This window comes from Anguilla anguilla, chromosome 1 (assembly GCF_013347855.1).
Source record: "Anguilla anguilla isolate fAngAng1 chromosome 1, fAngAng1.pri, whole genome shotgun sequence".
In the NCBI taxonomy this organism is placed as follows: Eukaryota; Metazoa; Chordata; class Actinopteri; order Anguilliformes; family Anguillidae; genus Anguilla; species Anguilla anguilla.
Window position 1 is genome coordinate 14,471,676 of NC_049201.1, and position 26,354 is coordinate 14,498,029.

Sequence of the window (26,354 nt, forward strand, 5' to 3'; positions counted from 1 at the left end):
ATGTGAGTATTCACTAGACTTCCATCCACAGAACAAGTGACAGGAGCTTTCTTAATCAAAGGTTTGAATTTTTGAACTAGGAATGAAATGAGTTTGGATAATCTACCTTTTTTTATGGCAAAACAATGTCTCCATCAACTAGTCTAGCACTTAAAATGCACTTACAGTTAACACCACGCTCTTTTACGTGAATGCAAAGCTAATGGAGTACTGGGAAAATAAGCATAAGAAGTAAAAAACTGGATTTTTCCACAGTGTGAGAAGATACACATGAATTCAGTGAACAAGATGTCATACTCACTCTTCACTGATGTCTGCTGTGAGCCATTGGTGGGAAGAGCAGGGAGCTCATTGTTAGTTCCAGAGGGATTTCTTGCCTGACTCAATTCTAGACTAACAAGGCTTCTCCCTCCTCTCTTTTCACACTATGCACCTCTTTATTTATGCCTTATGAAACAACCAAATGCAAAGAAGCCATCTAAATGTTACTTATCTCGTCCAGTTATCGTCTAAATTGGTCTCCAGGGTACTTTCAGTCTGCAGAGAGCGGGGAAACAAACATGCAATACCTTAATATGTCATTACTCAGGCCAAGAAGGAGAACATAATGTTTAGGCTGTGAACCAATTTCATCAGACACCTACAATCACCCGTCATAAACTCAGCCTTCAATAGAACTGTTTAATTCTACAAACCTTGCAGCTATGACAGCACTCTCCTAGACCAACACATTCAACAGAATAATGTGGCTTGTTCTTCAACAGACTAATCAATAGCATATCTGTCCATCTCAAGCTTGAAATGTACCGCTTTCCAGCCAATCAGACACTCAAGCATCTGTAAGGTTGCACTGCTCGAAGAGCCATGTGACACTTGCTGATGACATTGTTGAGACAGAGGCACGAAGCCCAAATTTGCGTGCTTTCATATACATTTATTTCAGATTATGTGAGTCATGTGTAGGGTTTTGTGTTACCACAGTTACCATAAAAATAGGAGCGCAGACACATGGGAATGCCATTAAAGTAGTACCCCTGCAATGGTTAACCAAATGCCAATATTGACTGACTGAATTAGGTGTGAGCGGTCATGGTTTTAAAACGTCCCTAAAAATGGAACATCAATAATACAGCAGAGAGCCATTCAAACACTACTGGGCTGTTGCACGGGATAGAGCCATATAAACTGCATCCAGTCACGTTTCATAAACAGACATCACACAATAGCACTGTGGAGATCAGCTAGGGGCAAGATGGGGGGTTGGCAGTGGGAAAGGGGGAAGGCGGGGGGGGGTAGCTCTGTGTCTCTTTAAGAGCAAAGGGGTCAGACCCCCATATAGCACCTGCGGGCTGTTTGCGAGCCACCTGTCGAGAGAGATCATAAATGTCACCGCACAGCGGGGCGGGGACTGGCGGGCTGCTGGGTGGGACGAGGCAGGCAACGGTGGGCCGACTGACGGGCCCCCGAGGGACACACACTCGAAACAAATCTGCCCGCTGCAATTTGAGAGCAAGAATCAAGCTGTGCTGTGCTGTGCCAATACAGGACAGATAATGCATTCTCTCTGATCACTATTTACTGCAGGGTCTGACAAGAAAGAGCCCACTCCTTGCCACAATCAGACATTCTCTTTGAATAAAATCACGCAGTTAGTTAAAGCACTTCTACAAAACCAGCTGTGCTGCATTGCATAAGTTAAGTTTGAAGAAATTCACACAGCTAGTTAAAGCACTTCTACAAAACCAGCTGTGCTGCATTGCATAAGTTAAGTTTGAAGAAATTCCAAAGTGTTCTTCCTTCAAATGTTCTTTAATTTCAACTGCACTTTCCACTAAGTCAACTGCAAAATTCTGCTTACCGATTTCACAGTGTTAATGAATACAGTACATTTTCTGTCAATGTCAAAGTCATATAGGGCCAGCTACATACAGCAATACTTGCTAAATTATGCAATAAATTAAAGTAAAGTACATAAACATATGTTGAAATCAATAAATTGGAAAATTTTGACATCTCTACTAGATAATGGCCCTCACTATCAGGATTTTTTCAGTTCAAATGTGGTGTCAAGTGTCAGGTTGACCTCCAGAGAGCTGTATCCCATTGAAGTACCTTGTGCACTGCTGTGAGGTGCCCTTTAGTTTAAGGATGTGGTCCCCGGTGGTCCATATGAAACCCACAGTGTCCACAATTCGCTGTCTGTCTACTGTCTAGTAGAGCGTAACTAGTAACTACAAACATGCTGCTGTGCAGTTTAAAATAGGAAAAAGTAGCACACATCGAATAAAAAGACATTACAAACAAAATACATCTAGATGCATGGGATTAGGTATGCACTATTAAAATCCACACTCATAACCCGTCAGTTGTTGATTCATGTTGTTGAGCTGTTCATTGATCTTAATTAAAAGTATTTCAAATTTGCAGCAACATGCAATTCCCCTGTCCAGGCTAGTCTATAAGACTATGGGACACTGGGCTGTAGCTTCAACCACAGCTGTCTAAGACCTCAGAAACGAAGATAAATCAATATTTTTGGTTTGGTAAATAAAATGTGGCCACAGTCATCTAACTCGTGATTACTACGAAACAAACATATCAGGGAAAATAAATAGTGAAAAAAATATGCCTGCTGTTTATTTTAGAACTCGAGTGGGCGAAGCGTGGCTCGGTGACTGCGGGCTTCGATAAAATGGAACAGAAGTTACTGTGGCATTTACGGAGCGCGCTTTACCGTACGGTCCGCGTGTCCAAATCTGACCTCTAGTGGTGTACCATTGCTTGAAGACAATTTACATTACCGATAATCACAGAAAACCCATCCTCAAGGCTGCAAAAAATAAATAAATAAATAAAAATAATAATAATAAAAAAATAAAATAAAATAAAAAAATTCCCATAAATATCGACATTCCCTTGCCCTGAAACAAACAGGCTATAACAACATATTTTCGAGATTTGTAAATTCCTGTAACGCTCAAATGAATAAAATTAACTGAGAAAAGAAATGACCAAAAAGACTGACAAATAAAAAGTTCGGAAACAGATTTGTTTTTAAAATCAATATTACACCCATAATTTCTGGAATAAAGCTATACGAATCTTCACACGCAGTAAACAAATCCCATATTCCTGTTGCATTAGAAGTTATGGACAAACTAGCCTCATCCAAACAATAATACATTGGATAGAATAATATCTATAAAATAATCTTTCACATGATATGCATACTTCCTTTTACCCAGAAAATCTTTAAAAATTAAAGCAAGTTTATAAAATAATAAGAGTTTGTTAAAGTTCCCCCCTGAACCGCGTTACTTATAATTTTATTTCACCTAGATTTAAAATGCATTTTCTCATTTTCAATTTTGCTCCATATAGACAACACTGACAGTGAAGAATAGACCACGATTTTAAAGTTTTGTCTCATGCAATTCAGTAACCCAGTTCATATGCCCTGTTTTAGGAACAACTGCATTTGGTGAGCTTTAACTTCAAAAATATTAATTGCATTGCTATTTGACGGACTGGGTTAGTTAAAAATAAACATTCAAGGACACAACTGTGGCTGTTTAAACTTCATGCGATTGCACTGTGAAGACTGGAAGACTTTGTGGTAGAAAATAAAATAAAACGTTCCAGTTGGGAGTGCTGTATTTAGCTTTAGCTATTTTACAGTTGTACTATCCACACAGTTTCAAAATCACAAAATACGATCAGTGACGTTATAGCCTACACATATTCACAGATGGATATCAGTCGCTGACATGGCATTTCAGTTTGGAGAGCTTTTGTGAGCATCATGTCACGCATCTGGTCCTCGTGAGGTATGTCATAAAGCGTGCTATGAAATCAAGAGAAGTACGAGATGTGATGTTGTTTTGGACTCATTTTTAAGACAGCTGCATATAAAGGGAAAAATATGGGGTCTCATATAAGTGAACTTAGTTGGCCGGCTCTGCGACTTACTGATATGGCCTGAAAATTGTAAACACTCCTACACAGTAGCTTACACAAATTATGAACACACCCTAGCTCAGGTCTTAAGTCTGAAGTATGTAAAACAATTAAAATATCTACTAGGGAAATATGGTCATGATAACTTGCCTTTTCTTATGACTGAATGGTGACATCATGGCATGTTTTAATTAACGCAAGCATCAGTCGTAGGCTACTTGGGTTTTATTTCCATTGAAAACCAACCCCAGGTAGCAAAATATATAGTGCATTCGTGACAAGACCACTGGTGTGTAAAAATTGGAAGAAAAAAAAACTGTTCGACAACACGATACCAGAACATAAAAGGAAATGAACAATGATGTTAAAACAATGTAAACCACAGTTCACTCATCTTGCGCAATTTCAACACAGCCAGTCCATGAGAACATGTCTAAACAACCAGACAACATCGGGAATACCACCTAAACACCTGCCTAGGCCAAACAACAGGGCGTAAATAAAACGTTTGATATAATAGTCTTCCTAATTCAACAAATTACATAATGGATATATATTCAAACTGTTAAATACCGTGACCACAGCAGCCACAGATTTCATTTTAACGGACAGAATATTTAAAGCGCAGTCAGATATATCCCTCACCTTTCCTCATTGACCAAGCCAATGAACCGTTTAAAATGTATCATGGTGCAGAATATTAACATAGGTTAATACGACATGGCGTTAAAAACTTGGCAAATAAAAGGCGAAGTCATGTCCACAAGTCCCCTTAAACAACAAACAAAGGCGAGGGATGCTTCCAGCACCGATTCAACATATCCACAAAGACTCGTTTACAAAACACAAAAAACAATATTGAAAATTCTATAAACTTCCCTTTAGCAGTTTGGGTAAAACGGAGAAACAAGCTTTCTTACCACTTGATCGCCTGACAATATTTTCCAAAAAAGTGTTCTGCGGTGCCACCAGCCCTCTCTTTCCCCCTGGCATTCTGCGATTGGGCAGTGCTGATAAGGGTCGTTGGCAGTTCTAGAGTTACTCGTAAAAGTTAAACTATCTGGATGGGTAGCTGTCGGCGGGATGAAGAAGCTCATGGTAACGTTCCGCCTTGGCTGATTGAGGCTCTTTGGTAGGAGCGCTAGAATCTTTGAGATCGCCGGTTCCCTTTCTGAACACGCATGCGCATTTGGACAAGCGCGCAACTCCACGACAGAGGAATCTCTAACGCAGTTTGAGTGGCTACAGAGATAATTGCGCACAAGTAGTCTGCTCTGAATCCCATCACTTGTTGGCTTTTTAATCTAAAATGGGCTTCAGCAACCAGGTGTTTTAACGTGTACATGTTTAAGGGTCGTTCGTGTATATTGGTCGCCGAATTGAAAATACAGCTTGCACAAATGTCTTGGTGAAACGAGATAGTAAAAAGAAAAATGAAGACGAAACACCGAAAAAGCAACTCCATAAATCGCTGCGACAGTTAAGGACTTTGTTCATGATCTGCAGTAAAATTCGTACATTTCATTCTGCAACATTGTAGCCCTATTGTCGTTTTCTCCCATTATCCCTCCCTAATTAGTGGTAAACCTGGCTGGCGTAAGCTGAGGTGGCTCCTGAAGGTAGGTGGGAAGATTCAAAGGACAGAGGTAAACTACCGCTCGCTACGGTCCTTGGTTCATTGGGTGGCTATAGATTACTCACGTGCACTTAATTTTCTTCCATTCTAAAAACTACGGTACGTTACAACTTGTCATGTTTCGTCATGATCTACAACAAACGGTTTCCTTAAATTACGTGTCCAAATAAAGATCATACAGAAAGCAACCATTAGGCCTATTATGGCTTGAAAGTCATGCGCACAGTACACACAACATTGTGAATACACACATTCCTTATTTTGGAGTTAGTGGATAGAAGGCTATGACCATACTTCTTATGTACAGGTAGGTAGCGAACAAAAATGGACACAGTCATTTGTACTTTAAAAACATCAAGACTAATGTATACAAACAGCTCGGAAAAGTGGCGTCACAATTTGCGAAATGCTTCCTGTTTGTCAGGGTTGATAGCCACGTGCCTGGGCCCCAGTCTTTGTATTCACGTTAACGTTTGCTGCTTTATGTAACAGTATTGGTTCTACACTAATAATAATAAAATAAATGTTGTGGATCAACAACAGCCTTGTAGAATTCTAATGAAAATTTATTTAAGTGTTGCTAGTATGGAATGCTGCGGCAGTTGTTTTCTAGAGCATAACTGCACTGAAATATACATTTCATACCGGTAAAGCCTTGAATATAAAGTGCAAGAGAATTTGCTTGTCAGTGTAGCCTACTGTACACATTACTTAATAGTCTGGAAGACCCAGTTCCCAGAATGTGTGCCTCAAATTAGGCCAGATAGTGCCCTAAATTTAGTACAGGTTTACTGCAATTGTTTATGAAACTCAGCATGTGCATACTGAAATCATAAATCAATTTAATGCTGCCAATTTTTCATGGTGTTATATGCTTATGATGCTAGAATAATTTTATTGGCAAGCATGTCAGAGCAGCTATTCAATTTTGGGGGAGTCAGATAATGTCCAGTAGAATCAAGACCAGTGTAAAGTATTAGGACCTGGGCTGAAAGCTCTAGAAAGAATAACTACCAGCCACCAATGATAAATTACCATTCAGCAATTTAATGTATTAGCAGCGGATTGAACAGTACCCTGTAGTATTAGAAAAAATAGGAACCAGCAGTAAAGGACAAGGCATGCATGGAGGATCAGAACATGTGGAGCAACTGAGCTGTGGTGAGGGTATACATTTTCATTTGACCCACACAGGCCTACACTGCCTTGGCAAACAATGGGTGTATGATGCATAGAGAGAATTGACTTTATAGAAATGACTAGACATAAATTCTGTATTCAGAAATTTTGTCTAACTCATCACATAAATCCAGGGCAGGGTTAGTGTGGCTGTTTTATATTAAGAATATACTCAATTGTGTAACATATTGTCAATTGTGTTTTTGTGGAGAGTTGTATACATTTAGTCTACTTCCTTAATTACAAGCTGTAATTTCCATAGACTGCCGTGCTTCATAGCTTTTGCCAGGCATTGTCCGAAATGTCTGTATACTTCCAATAAATCATTTTCTCGAAGTGTAAAATAATTACATGCCCTGTATGCGTCTATCGGATTACACATGTTGTATGAACCTCCTGCTACGCATGAAATAAGATTTCGCTGCAGCTGCCGCCAGTGTTTTCCCAGTCCACCAGATGCCATCCAACTTGGTGTTGTCACTTATAGATGACAGGCAGAGGAAGAAGTGTAACTGTTCATCTGAGATTATCTTCCCGACAGCTGCCACTCCTTCAAACCACATTGAGGCTTAAATCCATGATTTAGTGCTGCTGGCACAGAAAAGAACTGGATAGCAACCAGAACTTAGGGGTGAGGAATAAGCAAAGCAAAGCGAAAAGAACCCACACAGGCTTCCACTCACTGTTCTTTTTGTCTGTTGGGGCGGGAACTAAGGAATACACCCGGCAATAAAACCAGGTTTACAGAGCTAGGCCATCCAAAACAAAATCCAAACCAAATTGTTTTGATTCAGAAGGAAGACGGACCCCTACTGGCCCACCCAAACAACTTACTGGAGCGACTCATTTTTTACACATATTCAGACTGTGAGCTGTTTTCAACATTTGTGATTGTCAGCAATCACAAAAACAATCTGAAATCGTGTTTGGGAAGAAAAGAACTTGCATTTTTTTTGTAAATCTGAGTTAAAGACTTGGATATCAGATTATGACTTGTGAGTGTGCCAAATGTAAGAGAAAACAGGCATTGAGGATGTCTTTTATGTTACTTATCTCATTTTAACCTTCTTTATTTGGTTTCTTGCTGATGCCTTTGTGAACCAAAATAACAAATCATCTGCTAACTGAACTGCATAGCTCATTGTCTTTCCAAAAGGTATTCTCTACAGAACTGGCTGATAGTAGTTATTTTAAGTGTAAGCAATTTCTGTTGCTCACGTTAATGACAGATGTATTTCAGACATCTACGGTCAGTAAAGATAATCACTGACCTGACTGTTTTGCACCCTGGCTATGAGAGTGAATGGTGGAGGAGAGGTCAAATTCTGTAGCTCATTGTATAGTTATGAATTCCTCATCAATTCTGAAATGGAAAAGGTTTTGATTTAAAAACTAAATTCCCATTTGTCCACATGTATTACATTACATCAGCTTACCCTTGTGACTAATGCCCTACTCTATTTATGGCGCATATGGTATATGCTCATGATATAAATGATTCAACTGGCAGGAGTCTGATTTTAGCTTCATCAAACCTTTTGGTCAAGATGGTAATCCTGGGAAATCAATCTCAAACCAGATATGTCAAAAGTATGTTTGGGTGAATTAATATGAAACTTGTTTTTGAAAGGAGAAGGATTTACACAAATTTATTCTACTGAGTATTCATCTAAGCCTTGGTGTAATTTAAATAAAAAAAGTATAAAAACAGCATGTGCTCTCTTGAAATCAACATTAAATGACATTTTAAGCTCGCAAATTCATGTTCTGGAACACTTGCTCCTTATTTATTTCACATTACTGAATCTAAATCATAACTTTTATTGTCACTTGTCACAAAACCATATGCCTGATTTGTGCGTGATCCCATCTGACTTTTATTCATATTATTTCATTTGTCTGAAAAAAACTTATATGTTTAGACTTATTCATTTAATGTCTTAAGTCAGACACTGCAGAATAAGATTTACATTATCTAGATAGCCAACTATGAAACAGACCATATAACTGCTAAAAAAAGATTTCTGCAGTTAGGCAGGAACAAGCTGTATCAACAGTGCATTTTCCAGGGCATTACCAACTAATCTATCCCGAGACTTGGGCAAAATAGCCAAAGGAGCTGAATTTAGTACTTTTTTAAAAGATTTGAGATGAGTAATAGAAGGCAATGGAGGTGCTGAGATCTGGAAAATGTTAAAAAAGCTACTTCCTGACGGTCAGCCTCTTGTTGAAAAGCCATGAGTGAACAAATGTCACAGTGCAGCATCTTACAGCCTCTTGCTTCCACTCTGCATGAATGTGTTTCCCACTCTGTGGAACAGTACACATGCTATTTACATCTTTCTTGTGCTGCAATACAGATATTTACCCTTCCGCATGCTGCATTCTCTTACCAATAACTCATAGCAGCGATAATGAATCTCTGGTGTAATTTGCCAGTTATTCCCCTGTGACTGAAGCAGTGCTAGCGGCACACCCCAGCAATTTTGTCATCTGTTTTCTGCTGATGAACCTCCCAGGGTGATGTGACTAAGTCCTTGGTTCTGCTGTCTGACTAAACCCAAAGGAATTTTCTTGATTTCCTTAAATAAATAAATGGAATAAATATTTAAACCCTTCCACCCTCTTCTTGTCATTGTAATCCTTTCCAAAAGGCAGCAGTTTTGAACAATATACTGTACACATGCTGTATGTTGCTCCTTTGCAGAGAAATTATTCCTAATTTTCATCAAATTCTCTTTTCTGAGAGAATATTCTATGCACTTCTATGCACTTCACACTTCAGGCACTTCAGGCAAGTACAGGCAAAACAAGCAGTGAAAGTAAGTCTACCAAAAAACAGATTGTAGAAGAATGATGCTGCATATGCTATGCCCGAGATACTGTTTGCCCTCTTTTTTATTGTTTACTGTTGGCATGTTGGAGTCTTCAAATGTCCCAAATTCAAAATTAAGGCGGCATACTGTACACGTGTAAAATATTACCTCATGTATTGAATACACTCCATGTAGTTTGTAAAGTTGCACATGGCTGTTATTGGAGTGTTAAACTAAAATTCAGGAAAAATACCGAACTTGAATTCACCTATTACTTTGTTTAAAGAACTCACATGCCCGGACCCTCTTGTGTCCGTTACATCCTGCATCTTACCTGCTCCTCATCTCTACTTCCCTCTTCTTCATTTCTCTGTTCTATAGAAAACAATCTGGTCCAAAACAAGATTGGAGGTGGCATTCCTTCCTCAAACTGCAAGTCAGGTATCTGTTTCTTCTGTGATTCAGTTTGTGAAATATACTATAAACATCCTCTGTCTGGAAATGTTTTGCTAAATAGATAACGACGAGCTCTTAGTGACCACTTTATTGGTGATTAATGTAACGTGTTTAGGCATTAAAGGTAAATAGATTGATTTATTGTCATAGCTAATTTTTCATAGTAATTTTTCATAGGGCAGTAAGATATAGGAGTATTATCTGGGATGTTTTTATGATGTGCTGGACCCTTTGAAAAGTTCCTTCTTGCTGCTAACTAGCAAAACTTTGTGCAAAAGTTATGGTTGGTTAATCGACTCTAATATAAAGAGCTGTGTGCCCTTTGGGAGAGAGTGTCATATCATCCAATATTGAAGGTTCCCTCAGATCCAATGAGACTGTACTATAAGTGGTATAATGGAAGTTTAAAATCACAGTTATCTGAATCACCCACTATCTCCATTCACCTAAGGCAGTTTTATATGTTTTAAAACCACAGTGGGTTGAAGGGAGCAGCAGAACAAACTTCGGGGTACAGACAGGGAACAATAAATATTTACCAGAGGACATAAAATTGTGAAAACATTAAAAAAGTATATCTAAGGTTGTAGAATGCAATTTCCTCTATATTTGAGTACAGTTCTAGGTGGGTAAACCTTGTGTATTCATGTACCCTTTGCTGAATGGAGGAGAGTGTGGTGGTTTTTGATATACCTCTCTGCCTATACACCTATCTGCACCTATCCCACTGCACAATGCTAATTACTGTAATCATGCGAATTGATATGTTTAATGTCCATCAATATACTGCAATCAAATATCGTCAGGACTTTTTTTTTTAAGAACATTTCTAAAACGTTCCCCGGAAATCCAGTACTCATGAGCCTGGTGATGTCAGATATGTGGGTTTGGGGATTGATAAGCAATGTCATATAAGCCTACTCGATCATTGCCAACAGTACCTTTTACACCCACAGTACATTTATGGTGAACAAATGAATTCCCATAACGACCATCAGTAATTTGAGGCAGTGCTCCGTCTCAGTTTTGCATCTGCCTTTTAATAGACTTCTCTTTGGCGAAGGGCTCCTGGCATATTATCGTGGGCTGGTCTATATCCAAAAGAGTGTTCCACCGCTCTGTCTTGCATAGCACCATGAAGCAGCTGTGTTCTTCAGGCAGGTGAACATTGAGATGAATGGTTTGGCGCTAGGTTGGCCTGCAGTGGAAGTCGTTGGTGCGCTCAGTTGGGTTGACAAAATGAAACATCTGTGCCCGTGAACCAAATTTGTTACTCGGCTGCGTGCCCCTTGGCTCTCAGTTAGTCTCTAAACACAGCAGCGACCCGTGTGTTCCAGTGCTATTGCTGGTAGCGTCTGAGCTAAACAGACAGGATAATGCAAATGCTCGCATTCTGTTGGCTGCTCCTCTCCCCCTCTCTGTATCCACTCAGTGTATGTGCATTCGCACACAGCCAGAGGTGTCCAGGTCATACCGAAGCTTGCGGTCACGGCAAAGCGTAGCGAGGCTACATGAATCTCATCTGCAGTACCCAAGTTCTGAAAGAGTGGCAAGGCTGTCACTCATAACAGGGAGGCACAGCTTGATATTAGAAACAAGGGCTTATGAGGTACACACTGGTCACCATACACCTGGCTAGCAGTATGACACAATCAAACCCTGTCTGCAGCTATCATGAGCAAAACACTGAATGAGGAGAAATGCACATCAATGCACATTCGCCTAATGCAATACTAATTTACGGAACAAATATTGTTTGTTCTGTAAGTAGTGGATATAAATCTTTATGTCCCTGTCCTCACCTTTATTTATAGTCTGGGGGTACCTGCATACATTGTACACTTCCTTTCTCATATGGGCTCTGTTAAACTAGAAGTTTGTCTCTATCACTGTATTTCCCCACAATTTGTTTGCATAACAGTTCCAATTACATGCTTTTGCAAATAGGAGGATGCAAATAGGAGGATGATATGGGGACTAAATCAGCTACACCTTCTATCAGCTCTGTTCTAATCTCAGCACTGTCCCTTAAATGATAACAGAGCGTCTGAAGCTGGCATACTCAATGCCAGTGGTACTGCTGGGTTTCATTCTTCCCCTCTAATCAGTAAATAAATTAGACCAGGGACACCCAGTGAGTGAGCCTCTGGCTAATAAGTGGCATTAATTAATCAGATAGAGAAGAAAACCACAGCACTATTGGCCTGAAGGATCAGATCAGTGTGTTCCTGATCTAGAAGAATTCTATAAATGGGGTTCCTCTGTTCTACCTGTGCCTTATTTTTTTTTTTGCATTTAAAGCAATAATTATGCAGTTATTTTGTCAGGGAGACACTGGCAGGGTCTTTTTGACTCTGTTGGACCGGCACTCTCAGATGGTTGCTGATAATTATCCCACCACAGCGTAGCATTTCAAGTGAATGGTCTCATGATTTGGCCATGTGATTGCGAACCGTGCATCTTGAACATGACTCACAGACGAGCCCTGGGAGAGAGACGAGAGAGAGAGAGAGAGCATCAGGTGCCTACACCAGGGGGTCCGCTGTCGTTCGGGTGGCAGAGGGTGACATAAACCCCCACACAGCTGCTGTTCCTCAAGTGACAATGCCCTGAGAGATTCTGCTGAAGGTCCAAGGGGTTGCCGTACACTGTCATTGCTGGAGCTGGGGCACACAGGTCTGACCCTCCATGTCTGCAACCAGGTCTCCAAACTTCTCAGTGACAATAATAATGGCTAATAATGGGATTCTACTCAATCTTTCCTGCTCTCCTTCTGCACCCTTAGCACTGGCTGTGCGCAAACTGTTGCAAAATCTGTTAAAAAGGGCATGCTGCCATGGATATTAGGGTATATACAGTTACGTCAGCATAATATTGCTAATCCTTTAAACCTGAGTTCAGACACAAAGCATCTGACTTTTCTGCCCCAGTTGTATTCAACTTTGACCATCAGCATGTCAATGACAGCTAAAAAATAAGATAAGAAGCCGATTTACATGCTCCAGGATACCAATATCTCTCAAAAGTGTGCATAGGGTAATTGCAGTACAAAGGATCTATATAGCCTGTGGACAGACTTTCCACCTTTTGCTCTTGAGTTCTACCTGGTTGATGGTCAAGTGGCCTAATGCTGTGCATTTTTTTAGCCACTCAAAGGTAATGTTGATAGAGGGCTATACGATCTCTAAGAACATATTTCAGAATATTCCCTTGGGTTGAACCTGGCTCTACAATCAAAAACCAATGTAGTGCTGCAGAAGGCTCCCAATATCCAGGAAATATAATCCAGTAAACTTCTGGGGCCGGGGTCTCTGTCTGATGATTCGTTTTTAGCACAGCTGCATGGTTCTTCAAAACGGATAGAAGGCAACAGATAAAAGAAAGTGATAAAGTTTCAACTCCTGTGATTTTTTTATATGGACACATGGACAAGGTTTCTTTTAACAAATATATTCATCCTTGTGGAAAAATCCTGCACCTTTGGCTAACTTTGGAGGTGCATTGTTAATGTTTTTCGTGACTTGCTGCATGCTTTCCTCCTTTTGCATGGTACAGAGGGTAAATTAACATAAGCAGGTAAACATGCAACCGCTGACTATTTTCAATTACCTCAGTTGTTGCACAGATGCTAATAGCTCTGTGTGTAAATCGACCTTGTAAATAGACTTCAGGCAGTGTAAATAGACCTTGCCCATCAACAATAGCGCAGCTTCAGGTTACACCACCCTGTTTTATTAAGCAGTCGATCTTACATAGATGGCCATGTTATGGATAAGGAAGGTCGAAAGAACAGCACCGAGATGAGGAGATAATTACAGCTGTGAGTCAAAATTTATTCATGCAGGTTTCTAAATGATGAATTTTGCTTATAGATATGTGAGTGAGAGTGGGGATCATAAGCATAATTATCAGTGTTTTGACTTTGGCAGTAACAAATCTTTCTTTCCAAATCTAACTGCACCATTTACATTCACGGACAGTGAGGCTCAGCAAACACACACACCCACACACATACACAAACAAACACACATGCACATGCACACGCACACACACAGACACACACACATGCATGCACACACACGCGCACATACACACACACACACACACACACTCATACACGCATGCACACGCACACACACACACACACACACACACACATGCACACGCACACACACAGACACACACACATTGACGTTTCAAACAGGTCAATGTTTCATTTGCAAGAAAAACATATTCTGCACAGTGAGAAACATTCTTATGTTCTGATGATTGTGATATTTTTAAAGATGTATTTATAGATAACCGGTTGACATGGCTAAATCCTACTCACACTGTACAGAACAGGTGGCAAACCATCTTTTTATGAAGAGGCTGTTTTAAAGGAAATTACTTGTGAAACATTATGTTACCACAGTGTTTCAAAACAATTGCTGTAAAATTGCACTGCCGTTCGATGGCTTTACTGAACAGCAATCTGCACTTGGAAAAACCTGTTTATTTTCGACCCCGCTTTGGATCGCAGCATTCCTGCAGTGTTGATAGCCGAGAAGCAGCAGCTTTGTCTGCTGTAATTTGGAAAATGCATAAGAAGAGGAAGGCAATATTGAGCCCTGGGAGGCTGGCCTGTTCTTTTTCCTTTGATATTGATCACAGATGGAGGAATCAATGGCGCTGGAGTGATGAGGCGACGCGCTGCCAGGTTTCCACTGGCAACACGGCGAATCTAACTCCTCGGGCCTGCGTCGCAATCGTCTCTCCTTAACTCAATCACTGGTCTGTCGTGGAAGCTGAGATTTAAACAGCAGACCTCACATCTGTCACCATGTGATGGATGCATCCTTGTTTCATGTTCATCTTCGGCTAAAAAAGTTCCATAAATATTCATTCATAACTCAGTCTGCCAAGTACTTAATATATACTGGTACTGTAAAATCGTGAAGAATAAAAGATGCTCACACAAGCATTATCCCCTGACCAAGGCCCGTATGGACGGGCCTAAGTGGTCTTATGTCATTTTTTAGTGCATGTAAGAATGAAATAAGGATGCAGTATTTGGTCTGCATACATCTAATTCAATTTTATTCAGCTACTTTACCAAAGGAGAGATGAAAAAAGACCTATCCGGTGTAATTAGTTAGCGGTATTAGATGTGATTTTGATTAGATTGGTTTGGCCTTGCACATGATGAGCAACACACGTCCAGCACCTGCAGTTCTACTAACTCTGGTACCTTATTCAATTGGCTAAGTCTGTCTAAAGCTGGATGACTGCATATGAATATGAATGTGCTCTACACTCTAACTGGCATGCAAGGTGATGGAGAATGTAGTAATCAATGGATGGGCTTATGACTTTAGTTATAACTAGTCATAGTTTGTTTAACAAATCCAGTTGCATCATTTCTGTGACACTACACTAAAGCATGCAAAGTAATATAAAAACAATTATTTCCATATGTATCATCAAATTGACAATTTTTATGGTTTATATGGTCATTATATTGCAATTACTAATGTTGAGGCATGTATAAATACCATAACATTCGGTATGCAGTCTTGTAAGCCTACAGAAACAGGTTCAACTATTCTTCTCATGCCATGTCCCTCCAAGCTATAGCCTGTGCAGACTTTAAACTCCTGTTCTTTTTTAAAATTCTAGTATTTGGCTTAATTTTAGGATTTCTGACCCTATTCTACAGGTTAGCCTGTAATCTGAAACTCCTGAATGCTAGTAGTTTATCTACCCCTCCACTCTGAAGCTTTCTTACAAGATCCCACTCACCCAGGTGTTCAATGAGCTTGGTTCCATGCACCCCTACTCTTACTGTACCTTCAGAAAATGAATTTCCTCACACTGTTAACCCATCTAGGATCTGCACTAAATATATTACTATAACATCTATTTTACTGCAACTCTGAGATTTTCAATTTTATCTCATTTTATATTTTATATTTCAATTTTATATCACACTGTGAGAGGATTTGTGACAATGGGACAGGTGTACAAATGAAATGTACATAAATGTCAAACAAGGATTTAGATGCAGTGTTTATCTAATCAGTAGATTAAGCTAGTGTTTGACAAGTACTGCATCCACATGCTTGTCTGAAATCTAGCTTTTTACATTATGTTCACACACTTGTCCCATTGTTGCAAATCCTCCCTCAGTGAGGGAGATTGTTTCCTCCAAAACACATTCAGCCTGCTGCTGCTTCTTCTCATTCAGCAGTCTCCTGTCTCAGCTGTGCTGCCATTATGACAAAGGACTGCACATCCTTTAATAGCCAGATCGCTGACCAGAGGAGTCGATTTTAGAGAGCCTTGGTCAATTGTGCGATGTCCCATGGTACTCCTGTTCACATTAAATTTGCTGACCACTTGTGGGCGCTATTGAACAGCAAGCAAGTTAACAGTTCTGTGAAATTCAGTCCGTGGAGCCTGAAGTAGGACAGACGCTATTGTCTGGGCTTTATCAGTGTGCTGCAGGAGTGAGCCGTGGGAGCAGGGAGTGTCTGTAGAATGTAGCGAGGCCCTGACTGTTTCTTTTATTGGGTACGTGTAAAGACAGCATTTAGGCATGAAGGAGGACCATATGACTTTATACTAGGGCATATGACTTTGTGTTTTCTTTTGGTTGGACATCAAGCCAAATGCATGTCTGTCCATCCAAGCAATGATATTCCAGAGGATTTTTCCATCTTTTTCTTTCTGAACAAGGATTTTTTGAATCCATAACTTTGTGTCCATGACGGATAACTTATTGGTAAAAGGTTTTACTGAAAAGAAAAAGTTCAAATCATTTAATATTTGATCAAAATTTAATTTAAAAGTCCTCGTTAAAAGAAACATGGGAATGTCTATAGAGGGGAAAGTGCCAGCTTCATTAAATAACAGTGTTGTTACAGTTTATGGCTACTGGTTTACCAAACCAGTGTGGCATGTTTTAGTGGCATATGGAACAGCAACATCAAAAAGGCCATGATTAAACAAAAAACCAAGGGGACATGATTATAAACCTTTCTCTCTGAAAGACAACCGCTGGACTATATAATGAAGTCATAATATTTTGAATTTTACATCTCAAGAGTTACTTTAACACAGGGAATCCTCACTTTGCTGTGCTCCTCTCCTGTACTGTGTATATGCTTTGATGTATCACATCACAACTGAGTTCTCTGAAATGGATGAATTAGCATTCATAAATACTTTAGTTAAGCCAGGGAACTCCCCTGGAACCTCTTTAGCACGGAAACACTGGGGATACAGTTGAACCAATCACCAGAGAATAGGATCATGAAGCACTCACACTGTAATTTGACTAAATTCAGTTGGACGTAAAAACACGCAGAAATTTAAACTCTCTCTCACCAAATGCATTTTTTCAACATGATCGAAGCGTGAATGTTTGATCAAAGCACTGATTTTACTTCCGAGGTTGAGGAAAACAGTGTTTTTTCAGTCAGGCTGCTAGGGACTCTTTCCCTGGTACTCAGCCTCCACACTTATAGCATGGTGCAAATATGAAACAATAATGTATAATTGTTTGCTTCATTCATGTTCTCTTTATTTATGTACATTTGTTTTATTCAGCAGTTTAATGTGTCCAGCCGAACAGGCATTTTCTATAAATATGCTTAATCTAAAGTGTGTAACTCCTATGGAGCAGATAGAAACACACACTCACCCACTCTCTACATCAGAGGTGCCCACTTCCAGTCCCAGAAGGCCAGTGTCTATTCTGGATTTTGTGTGCTGCAGTCCTCAAGTGATCAGTTAAATTCACTGATTGGGTAAAGGGCCCACACACCCAGTTTCCAATGCATACATTGTTTGGTGATTGAAAGGAAACCACTAAAACCACACACCCATGTTCTGCACAGTCCCTTACTTCAACGGGTAATAACAACACGGTGTTTTATTATCAGTAGCTTTTTAATTTCCACTCACATACATTGCTGTGCACACAGTAAGCACAAGGAAAAGCCAATGTTAAATCTGCAGTGCAAATTAAGCAGCAAAATAACAGAGCTCATTACTTGTTTATTATGAAACTGGATATTCAGGTTTGCATAAAACATGTTAAAATGCTGGGTTTGTCCATGACGGCATGAACGTTTTAAACAGATTAAAAGACAGTGGCACCACAGGGTTCTTAAAATGGCAATTAAATAGGCCGCATAGGTGACAAGATTATTGTTTTTAAAAACTGATTGGCAAAGAATCTAGTCCTTGTTCATCAACTTCTTGAGAGAAAACTACACATTCTTATAAAAATACAGTTTACCATTTTAGTAGAACTGCTTACAAAGGACGAAACAATACAATAGCATACCTTTTATCCCTTGCAGTAAAACACAATGCTGATCAGTGCTATTCACATGCTTGCAGTTTGCTTTTCATCTCTAAAAGCCTAAACCCATTCTGTCACCCTCTCTCTCCCAAGTGCTTGGTGAAGCTGGGGCTATTAAACAGCCTGAAGCTGAAGAGAGTGGAAGGAAGTGATGTCATCAGACAGAAGTGATGCACTCAGTGGTGCTAGTGGCACACAGCCCGCAGTCACACCTCAGGGCCACTGGGTAAGTGTAGAAGGGGTCTACCTGGGCGGAACAGTTGGGCAGCTTGACTGTCACCATGCGGGTCTCGTTGTAGGTGCACACACGCTGGTAGGACTCAATGAAGGGCGGGTCCAGAACAGGCTTCTGTGCAGAAAGGAAAGATGCACAGTCACTAATGGTAAATAAAGGGAGGAGTCAGCTTTGGAGGGGCAGCCAATAAGCAATCACACTGTGCATAACAGGTCCTCATGAAAATTCTGCTCAGATACAGATAACAAATTGTGAATACTGTAAGGGCTATTGTGATAGGTAAGATGTTGAAACAAACTCCAAAAACATGCCCAAAGCAAAAACAGATGATTCATAGAATTTATCTTCAACTACGACAAGTTTTAAAATATTGCAGATCATGCACTATGTACGTGTGATTCTTAATAAACAGAAGGTTACAAGCCTTAACAGGAGAGCCAAACGGCAAATATATAAACTGTACAAAAGTACAGCTTCCCCCATTCACTTAGCATATCCCTCTTTAAACCAAGCCACTAACTGTAATACCCACAGACACTCAGAGCACAGTTACACATGGCTATTAAGCAAGCAGCAATCAATTAACTTCTTTTGGGAATAGCATCAGCTTCAGGAATGCAGAAGACATGACAGGAGCTATTGAAACTAAGCTTAACTAATAGCCTGTTACATGGCAGAAGGAATGAATAACGCCAGTGATGTACAGGGTCCCTTCAAGACATGGACTAGAATTAAATAACACACATGGACAAGATTTAAATCACTTTAACTTAATTAATACGCCAAAACATTTTAAACAAAGCTATATTTTAATATATAATATATATATATATATAATCATAAGTGATTTCACAATTATAGTAACATTAAAACATATATACTCTATATTAACATATATTAAACATATATACAACCATTGCATCAGATCACGTTGTATCATATAGTACTCTAGATCATCTGATACAACACATCTACTGTATGTTGTGTAGCATTACTTTGTACTGTAATATACCTAGATTATAACCTGATTCCATTTTCTGGTAAATGTATTCCTACGCCTGAAACACTTATATTGTAATTAATCTGTCCTCTGCTCACCTCCCAGGTCTCACAGCGCCCCCAGCAGGCATCGGTGGTGATGTGCATACCCCCGCAGCCCGGTTTGCGAGCCAGGAAGGTGAACTCCCTCACAGCGCAGCCAATGAAACGCCGCAGGTTGACGTGAGCCTCCCCCGTCGCCGCGGGTCCCAGGCCTGTCAGCAGCACCGCACAGCAGAGCGCCACCCGACACCTCGGACACAGAGAGCACAGGGCACAGGGTGAGAATGGGACCACACAGCCACAGCACCCCCACAGCATCGAGCACAGGCAGAGCTACAATACGTACTAATTATTATTCAATATTATTACTTATTTCTGGCATAGAAGTGCAACAGAATTATCTACTGTAACAAAATTTTGTTATGGGAATCCTGTTGTACCCCTATTCCAGAAATAAATAATAAACAATTTCTCATTATCAGCTTAACTTCTTCCAGGAAGTCCAATTTGAAAATCAGCACTGAACCTGCTATTCATTTAAAATCAGTTTAGGGGTTTCATTTGTTGATGTTAAAAAGCTGCAATTCTTTATTGTGCACTTTGGTTACAGTCTGTTGATTTGATTTTTTGTTAACATTTTTACTTTTCACATAATGTATAAAAATTACACCTTGACTATTGGACTGCATTGAACTTTGTGAATTTTACTTTAGCAGGCTTACTGTTGTAGAGCTATATGCTGGTTTCATGCTTTCTGTGAAAGGTGGGCTCAGACATCTTCTTGAAAAATAATTTAAAAACAAATGCAAAAAATAAAAATCTGTAGTACCCAGCTGCTGGTCTAGGCCTTTGGGTTTTTCTGCCAGTACAATCGAGTCTTTAGTTGTCAGTCCTATCCAAAACTTCAATATCCTCCTAAACTATTCTGACAGATCTAACCTTTGACCACCTCTGACTCTCATTTAGGTACTGGTGTACTGTGGCATAGTGTGAATCCCAGTCTGCCCAATATACCTCCATGCCATTATCTCTCTGTGCAACCCTATGCTCCTCAGTACCCCTCAGTCTGACTTCCTATCGCCATCACAACAGTGTGCGGATCTTTCACCACCTTCCACTACATTCTAAATACTCTATACGCTTTTTATTCAGTACCTGGGATTCTCTGACATGGACCGGTCCTGGACATGTTCCAGTTCTATAACTGATGCTGAAACCATGCCACTGAGTAAGCAGTGATTCATTCTAAAAAACGGTCATGTTGAGTCAGGATCTGGCTTATCTTCTGGGTGCCATTGATATAGTAGTTTAATAATTTTTATATGTCTAAACTTTCATACTATATGTCATACTTATACTGCAGTTTGTACCTGAGTATTCTCATACTGTAGTCTAAATTCAGTTAACATTTTGTATTTTAACATTTGGCTATTGGCTCAGTATGCACAAGCAGTTATTTAACAGTTCACTGTAATGGCATCAGATAAATAACCCAATAACAGGATTATCCAACTTCAGAGTAGAATCAGTATATCAGGCACATTCACCCCAGCTACTCAGCTCTGCTGCTGCATTGAGCACTCAAGCCTTCTGGTTTTCAGGTAATGCTGAAACTAGGCTGAGCACAGAGTGCAGGTCAGATCACTCTGAGTAGGTGCTTGTCACCATTCTGAGACAAGAGGCAGATCAGTGTGAATCCCCTCAAATCCTCCAGGAAGAGGTGCTGTCTGCTTTCCACACGAGATATACTTCACAGTGTGCTCACAAAGACTCGTCCTATACCAGTATGTCCACAGACTACAGACACTCACTCACTCACACACACACCACACACCACACATACACACATATATATATGTTACTTCTATACTGTATTTCAAAATGGGAATTCTGATATTCTTCAAATTTTCTTTCCTATACCAATATACTAATTGACCATATATAACTTAAACAATATTTAGTATAGCAATCACTTTTGGGGTTAGTATGAGTCATTCATTTTAATAATTGCGTGGATCATGCAATAATGACAACAAAGAACCACAAGAGAAAAAAAAAACAAGTTTCAATATTTATGCCAATTAATTTAGTTCAGAAGTAGGCCAACCAGGTTAGACAACCACAGAGATCAGGTTTAGAGCAGGAGAAACAAGTTCTGAATCTGAGGAGTTTCTGTTGAACACTCACCATGTCAGCTCCTTCCCCAGCTGTCTCATCTGTGTTTCAAGTCCCAGGGCAGGTCACACTGGTGTGGGTCTCTGCCGTACGTCCTTGCTGCACCGGCTGCTGATGTGATGCCTCCTGTATCTTCTCTTCTGGCTCCAAGGATCTGGGAGGGAAAGCTATTATATCTAGGGATGTCTTGTCAATCAAATGCAGACTAGGGCGGTCCCATATGAATGTGAATAGATTTTTTTTCTCCCCTCATGATACATAACAATACCCTGAAAGCCATTTTAACACATCCGTGCCTCCCCCTTAATCCCATTACCTGCACTGACCTCACCCCAGGAAGTATTATGCCTGAGGGGAAAGTTTTAGGCAAGCGCTCTGGTCCCTGTATTCTAACGTGTCAAAATATCATCTTTGTTTTCCAGGTGTTCCACAGTGCTTCTTGCCCATTTCTTCATATGTTTTGATATCAGGGGGCTTGAGCTGTCAGTTGAGCTGTACCTCACTGTCTTTAATCCACTCCTCTTTCATCACAGGTATTTCCTCTTTTATAGCCTGTTTTAGTGGAAAGTTGACTTACAGTACTGCCTATAAGGTATGCATTCCCTATATATGCTGTGTATACACCTGAAAGGGTAGTTCACAATGACCATGGCAACAAATGAAATGACAATGCCATTTATAGTTTTGTCGGGTCTGGCAGGGAGGGAAGGAAGGCTAGCTGAGTAGCTGCAGAACGAAGTCATCCAATAACTCGATTCGCATGGTTGCAGAATTTTCCAAAGACAAATACATTTCTGTGTTGCTGAGTTGCCCAGGGACATTCCTTGACTCCACTTAATCTCCCTTTTTCCTGGGTGAGGCTGTTCCTCCTGACAGAGAAAATAAACAGTTGGCCTAATCCTGCCCGGCAGCACCGCTACCTCTAGCGGCAGCGGCCAAGAGCTCGTTCCCTGCGCTGCTGCAGTGGTGCATTAGCTTAATTGGGAAAAAGGTGGTTCTTTTGTTCGTATGCAGCCAAATGGAAGGAGGGAAAGCACGTCCATATTCCCCCTTCATCCACGCTCAATGTGTTGATGGGCTTGCTGGTGAGCGGGTAATGTTCACACAGGTGAGGCCCAGCCCTGAGGCAGTAACGTGTTATTTTTAGGTGTGTTGTGAGCATTGTCACCAGGAGACAGTGAAATCTGGGCAATTTTGTGCATGCCTACAGTGAGGGGCAAAGAAATTGTGGGAGGAAAATCAGACATCCACACAAAATGCTGTAGCAAATATAAAAGTTTTTCCTCTGTAATGGTATTTTAATTATTATGCTTGGATTATGCCTGTCAGCGAACACAGGTAAAATTATATTTTAGCTTGGAGTGGGCTTAATGATTGATGTTAGCAATATTTAAACAGTCTGGACAATTTAGGGATTTACTAATGTGAGTCTGATCCCTTGCCGGTCACACTGGCTCACAAGCTCTTTTTGGTGAGTAAAACTACCCTTTAAATGCACCACAGAAGCAGCACAAACAACAAAAACATAGTTACAGGACAGCTATAGATCCCTGTAGATGGCCATCAAACTTTATCACCGATATCACAGAGCAGAGGTCATGGGACAAGATTTAGAGTGGTACTGGCAGGGCCAAGAAAACTCCTAATAATATAAAAGATATCAAAGGAAGATGTTTGGGGAGGTGGGGACTGCTATGCATGGCTTTATTGGAGAACTTGTCTTTTAAATGACAGTTTGACATCTAGGTTAAAATTTCTGCTACTAATGAAGTAAAACACATAAACTGTGACTGGCTGTGTGTTTTCTTTCCGTGGTCCCATTGCGGTACTACAGGAATGGATCTAGAACTTATTTCTGTGGGGGGAAAAAAATACGGGGGGAATGATATTTGGGAGGGAGTTTGAGGGACTGGATTGCAATCACAGACTCAGGAGGAGGTGGGCAGAGATTGGACTACAATTTAAAACCAGGGGGAGACTGCGACTGGGGTTGTGATCACAGACCAGGGGAGATTTACTGTGAATAACCTGACTGTCAAAAAGAATAGATTCAGCCAACCAATTTTGTCCAACAGTTGTGCACAGTTATGTTTCCTGGTGTTTCTTACTCAAGGGGTTGGTGGAAAATAGTATAAACACTGCACATCTCTAGGGCCCCCCTGGAACCTCTAATGCCCGGGAAAGCTTTGCCCGTTACCCCACTTAGCACCTTAGTACCCTGGGTCTGTATAGTGAAACCCAGGTGGGTTAGTACAAAAACGGCAGGTCAGTGTCCCATGGACCTACCTTTATATAAGTGTGCGGAAAATACAACAGAATAATGATCACTGTATACAGACATAGCAAATGACCATCTGCGAAGAACATCCAGGCCTCAGAAAGTAAAGCTTCAGTGGGGCAAAAATGGCCTCTAGTGTTCATTATTGGTATTTCCTCAGTATAAAAAATACAAGTGCACACACCTCAATGAGAATGCGTGTGCGCACAATGCACAAACACACACACACACACATTCTTTAATAAAAAAGTAATAAAAGCTTTCCCTTTTCATAATACAACTTTCTCTATACAACACAATTTTAAGTTCTGTATCAGTTCAAGTCTATGATATGCAATGCTTGGTAGGCCCCTGAAAAACTTTCTGAAAAAGCCAGAAGCAGGAATATAAATTAGTATGAGTAAAATGTTTTGATTGGGAATCACCTGGGAACCGAACAGAGAATAAAAATAAATTCACACTGCCTTGCAAACGCATACATCATGTGTATCTATCCTGCCAGCATGGTATGGAATAGTCATGCAGGAGCTGTGCCTGAGGAATTTGGTTGTCATGGGTACAGTGTTCCGTAAATGGCAAGAGGCTGTTGCACTGAGAAAGCAAGTACACTTGCCCTTTGCAGCTTTCACGCAGCATTATATTTGATACAGGCTCAAGCTATGGGAACTGGCTGTGTAACTTAAAGAACAGTATGCTCATTCCTAATATTGCTGTTATGACACTGTATTTATTCCAATAAGATTTGTTTGGCTGGGATTTTGGTGCATAAACTCAATCTATGAAGACTTTAAAATGGTGCTGTGGTATTTAAAATGGTTAACTTTCTTGTCATTATTTTAAATAGCATTCAGGTTGGAATGAGATCAATTATTTTTTTCAAAGTCCTAATCCTTGTGACCCAAGTGTATTTGTTAATTATATACTGACTTGAAAAAACAGCTTCTTAATACAATCTGACCTTGGGCCCCAGTGCCTTGAGTTACACATGAGTGTGAAATGTCAAGGCACAAAATAGGGACAGTTACCAGCCACCATTCCTCAATGAAAACCTGCCGGGACAGGAGAATCAAAGGAAAAACAATCACATTCTTTAAAATATACAGACAAGCACCCCGCTTCCACAAAAAGAATCCATCAGAACACAGGCATCACACAAACAGCCAGTTCAAACCAAAATACCAAGTGCAAGGGGCTTGTGATGGCATGTGAGCATTTGCATTAAATCAGATACAATTTAATGTTGCCAGTCTGAGAGAAATGACCTCATTGCTCCCGAATTCAATACACCCAACTTCATTAAGTAAAATTATTTTAAAAAAATAAAACCAGTTGTAAGTGATTTGCATGCAATTTTACACAAGTAACACAGGCCTTTATCTGACATTTTCAGAAAAATGCCATTTAAATTAGCATTTTCATTAAAATACTTGCTTCCTGAGTCAAAACAGAAGTGGTGTTCGAAACTAATTTCAAAACTAAGATTTGGTCTGGTGTAATTCACTCATGTAAAATATTTTTGAGCTGCAGATGGCGCTCAAGTAGTAGCTTTTTTAATTGATCAAACCTCTTAGGTGGTAGACAGGAGATGAAAATGATACTTCATTGCAACATTGTAGTAAATGGTCTATGCAACAGCAATGCATGTAATGCATATTTGAAATATGTGTAAGATAATCGGCGAGTTCTCCAATTCGCTCTGTTGTGAAAAACCAGGCTCATATGTAAAAGCAGTATGCAAATATCAGCACCATGTAAGCAAAGCATTATCTGACCACCAGTAAACAGAATGATTGTTTATGTGCTGTTTATGTGTCTCATTTGGGCAGGAGATTATTAGGCATAGGCTGTTGGATATTAGTAGCTAAATTCATATGAAAACAAACTTGTTGCGAAAGAGAAAGATAAAAACACAGAATGCAACAGATAAATTGGCAAAACGGGCATATGTCTCTCACTGTTTGATGTACGAAGTTTGCTGATAGTTTAGTCCGTATCCATCTTTTTGCATATAATGTTTTGGAATTACCATTGCGGCTGCAGTATGTAAATTGATCCTGGATCAGTTCTGGCGAGTAGATAGTATCCAGGGCTATATTTAACCTTTGGGTCCCAGCTGTTAGAAGCGTGTCGTTGTCCACCGCGTCCACTTTCCCTCGAAGGTGTGGACCTCCAAATTTGCACACAGTGGGTGGAGTTAATCGTACTGGACAACCTTCGCAACTCATCCAGTA

The 26,354-nt window shown here is 40.1% G+C and overlaps 2 protein-coding genes and 1 long non-coding RNA gene across 7 annotated transcripts in view; 1 reads left to right on the top strand and 2 right to left on the bottom strand.

Moving 5' to 3' along the window:
- Positions 1 to 5,467, bottom strand: part of kcnh5b (potassium voltage-gated channel, subfamily H (eag-related), member 5b) — a 74,845-nt gene extending 69,378 nt beyond the window's left edge. For 2 of the 3 annotated variants that reach the window (XM_035423766.1, XM_035423785.1), the window contains exon 1: positions 4,878 to 5,467. In XM_035423766.1, the coding sequence (XP_035279657.1) occupies positions 4,878 to 4,950 (73 nt within the window). In that variant the 5' untranslated portion in view covers positions 4,951 to 5,467. The remainder of the gene's footprint in view (positions 1 to 4,877) is intronic. The other variant, XM_035423776.1, reaches the window with a different exon arrangement.
- Positions 5,468 to 5,493: 26 nt separating this feature from the next.
- LOC118230676 lies at positions 5,494 to 19,820 on the top strand. The gene is made up of 4 exons (XR_004765901.1): positions 5,494 to 5,603; positions 9,970 to 10,029; positions 18,488 to 18,620; positions 19,735 to 19,820. It is a non-coding gene; the product is annotated as an uncharacterized LOC118230676 (long non-coding RNA).
- gphb5 (glycoprotein hormone subunit beta 5) lies at positions 17,993 to 26,284 on the bottom strand. Of its 3 annotated transcripts, none has more exons than XM_035423869.1 (4): positions 26,150 to 26,284; positions 21,858 to 21,999; positions 19,728 to 19,920; positions 17,993 to 18,743 (listed from the first exon to the last, which is right to left on the bottom strand). In XM_035423869.1, the coding sequence occupies exons 2-4, from the start codon at positions 21,884 to 21,886 to the stop codon at positions 18,552 to 18,554; spliced, it is 414 nt and encodes a 137-aa protein (XP_035279760.1). In that variant the 5' UTR covers positions 21,887 to 21,999; positions 26,150 to 26,284; the 3' UTR covers positions 17,993 to 18,551. The 3 variants fall into 3 exon arrangements, with proteins under 3 accessions (XP_035279760.1, XP_035279777.1, XP_035279769.1); XM_035423886.1 differs by having other exon boundaries at positions 17,993 to 18,740; positions 26,150 to 26,240; XM_035423878.1 differs by lacking the exon at positions 26,150 to 26,284 and adding an exon at positions 26,079 to 26,140.
- Between the last annotated feature and the right edge of the window lie 70 nt (positions 26,285 to 26,354).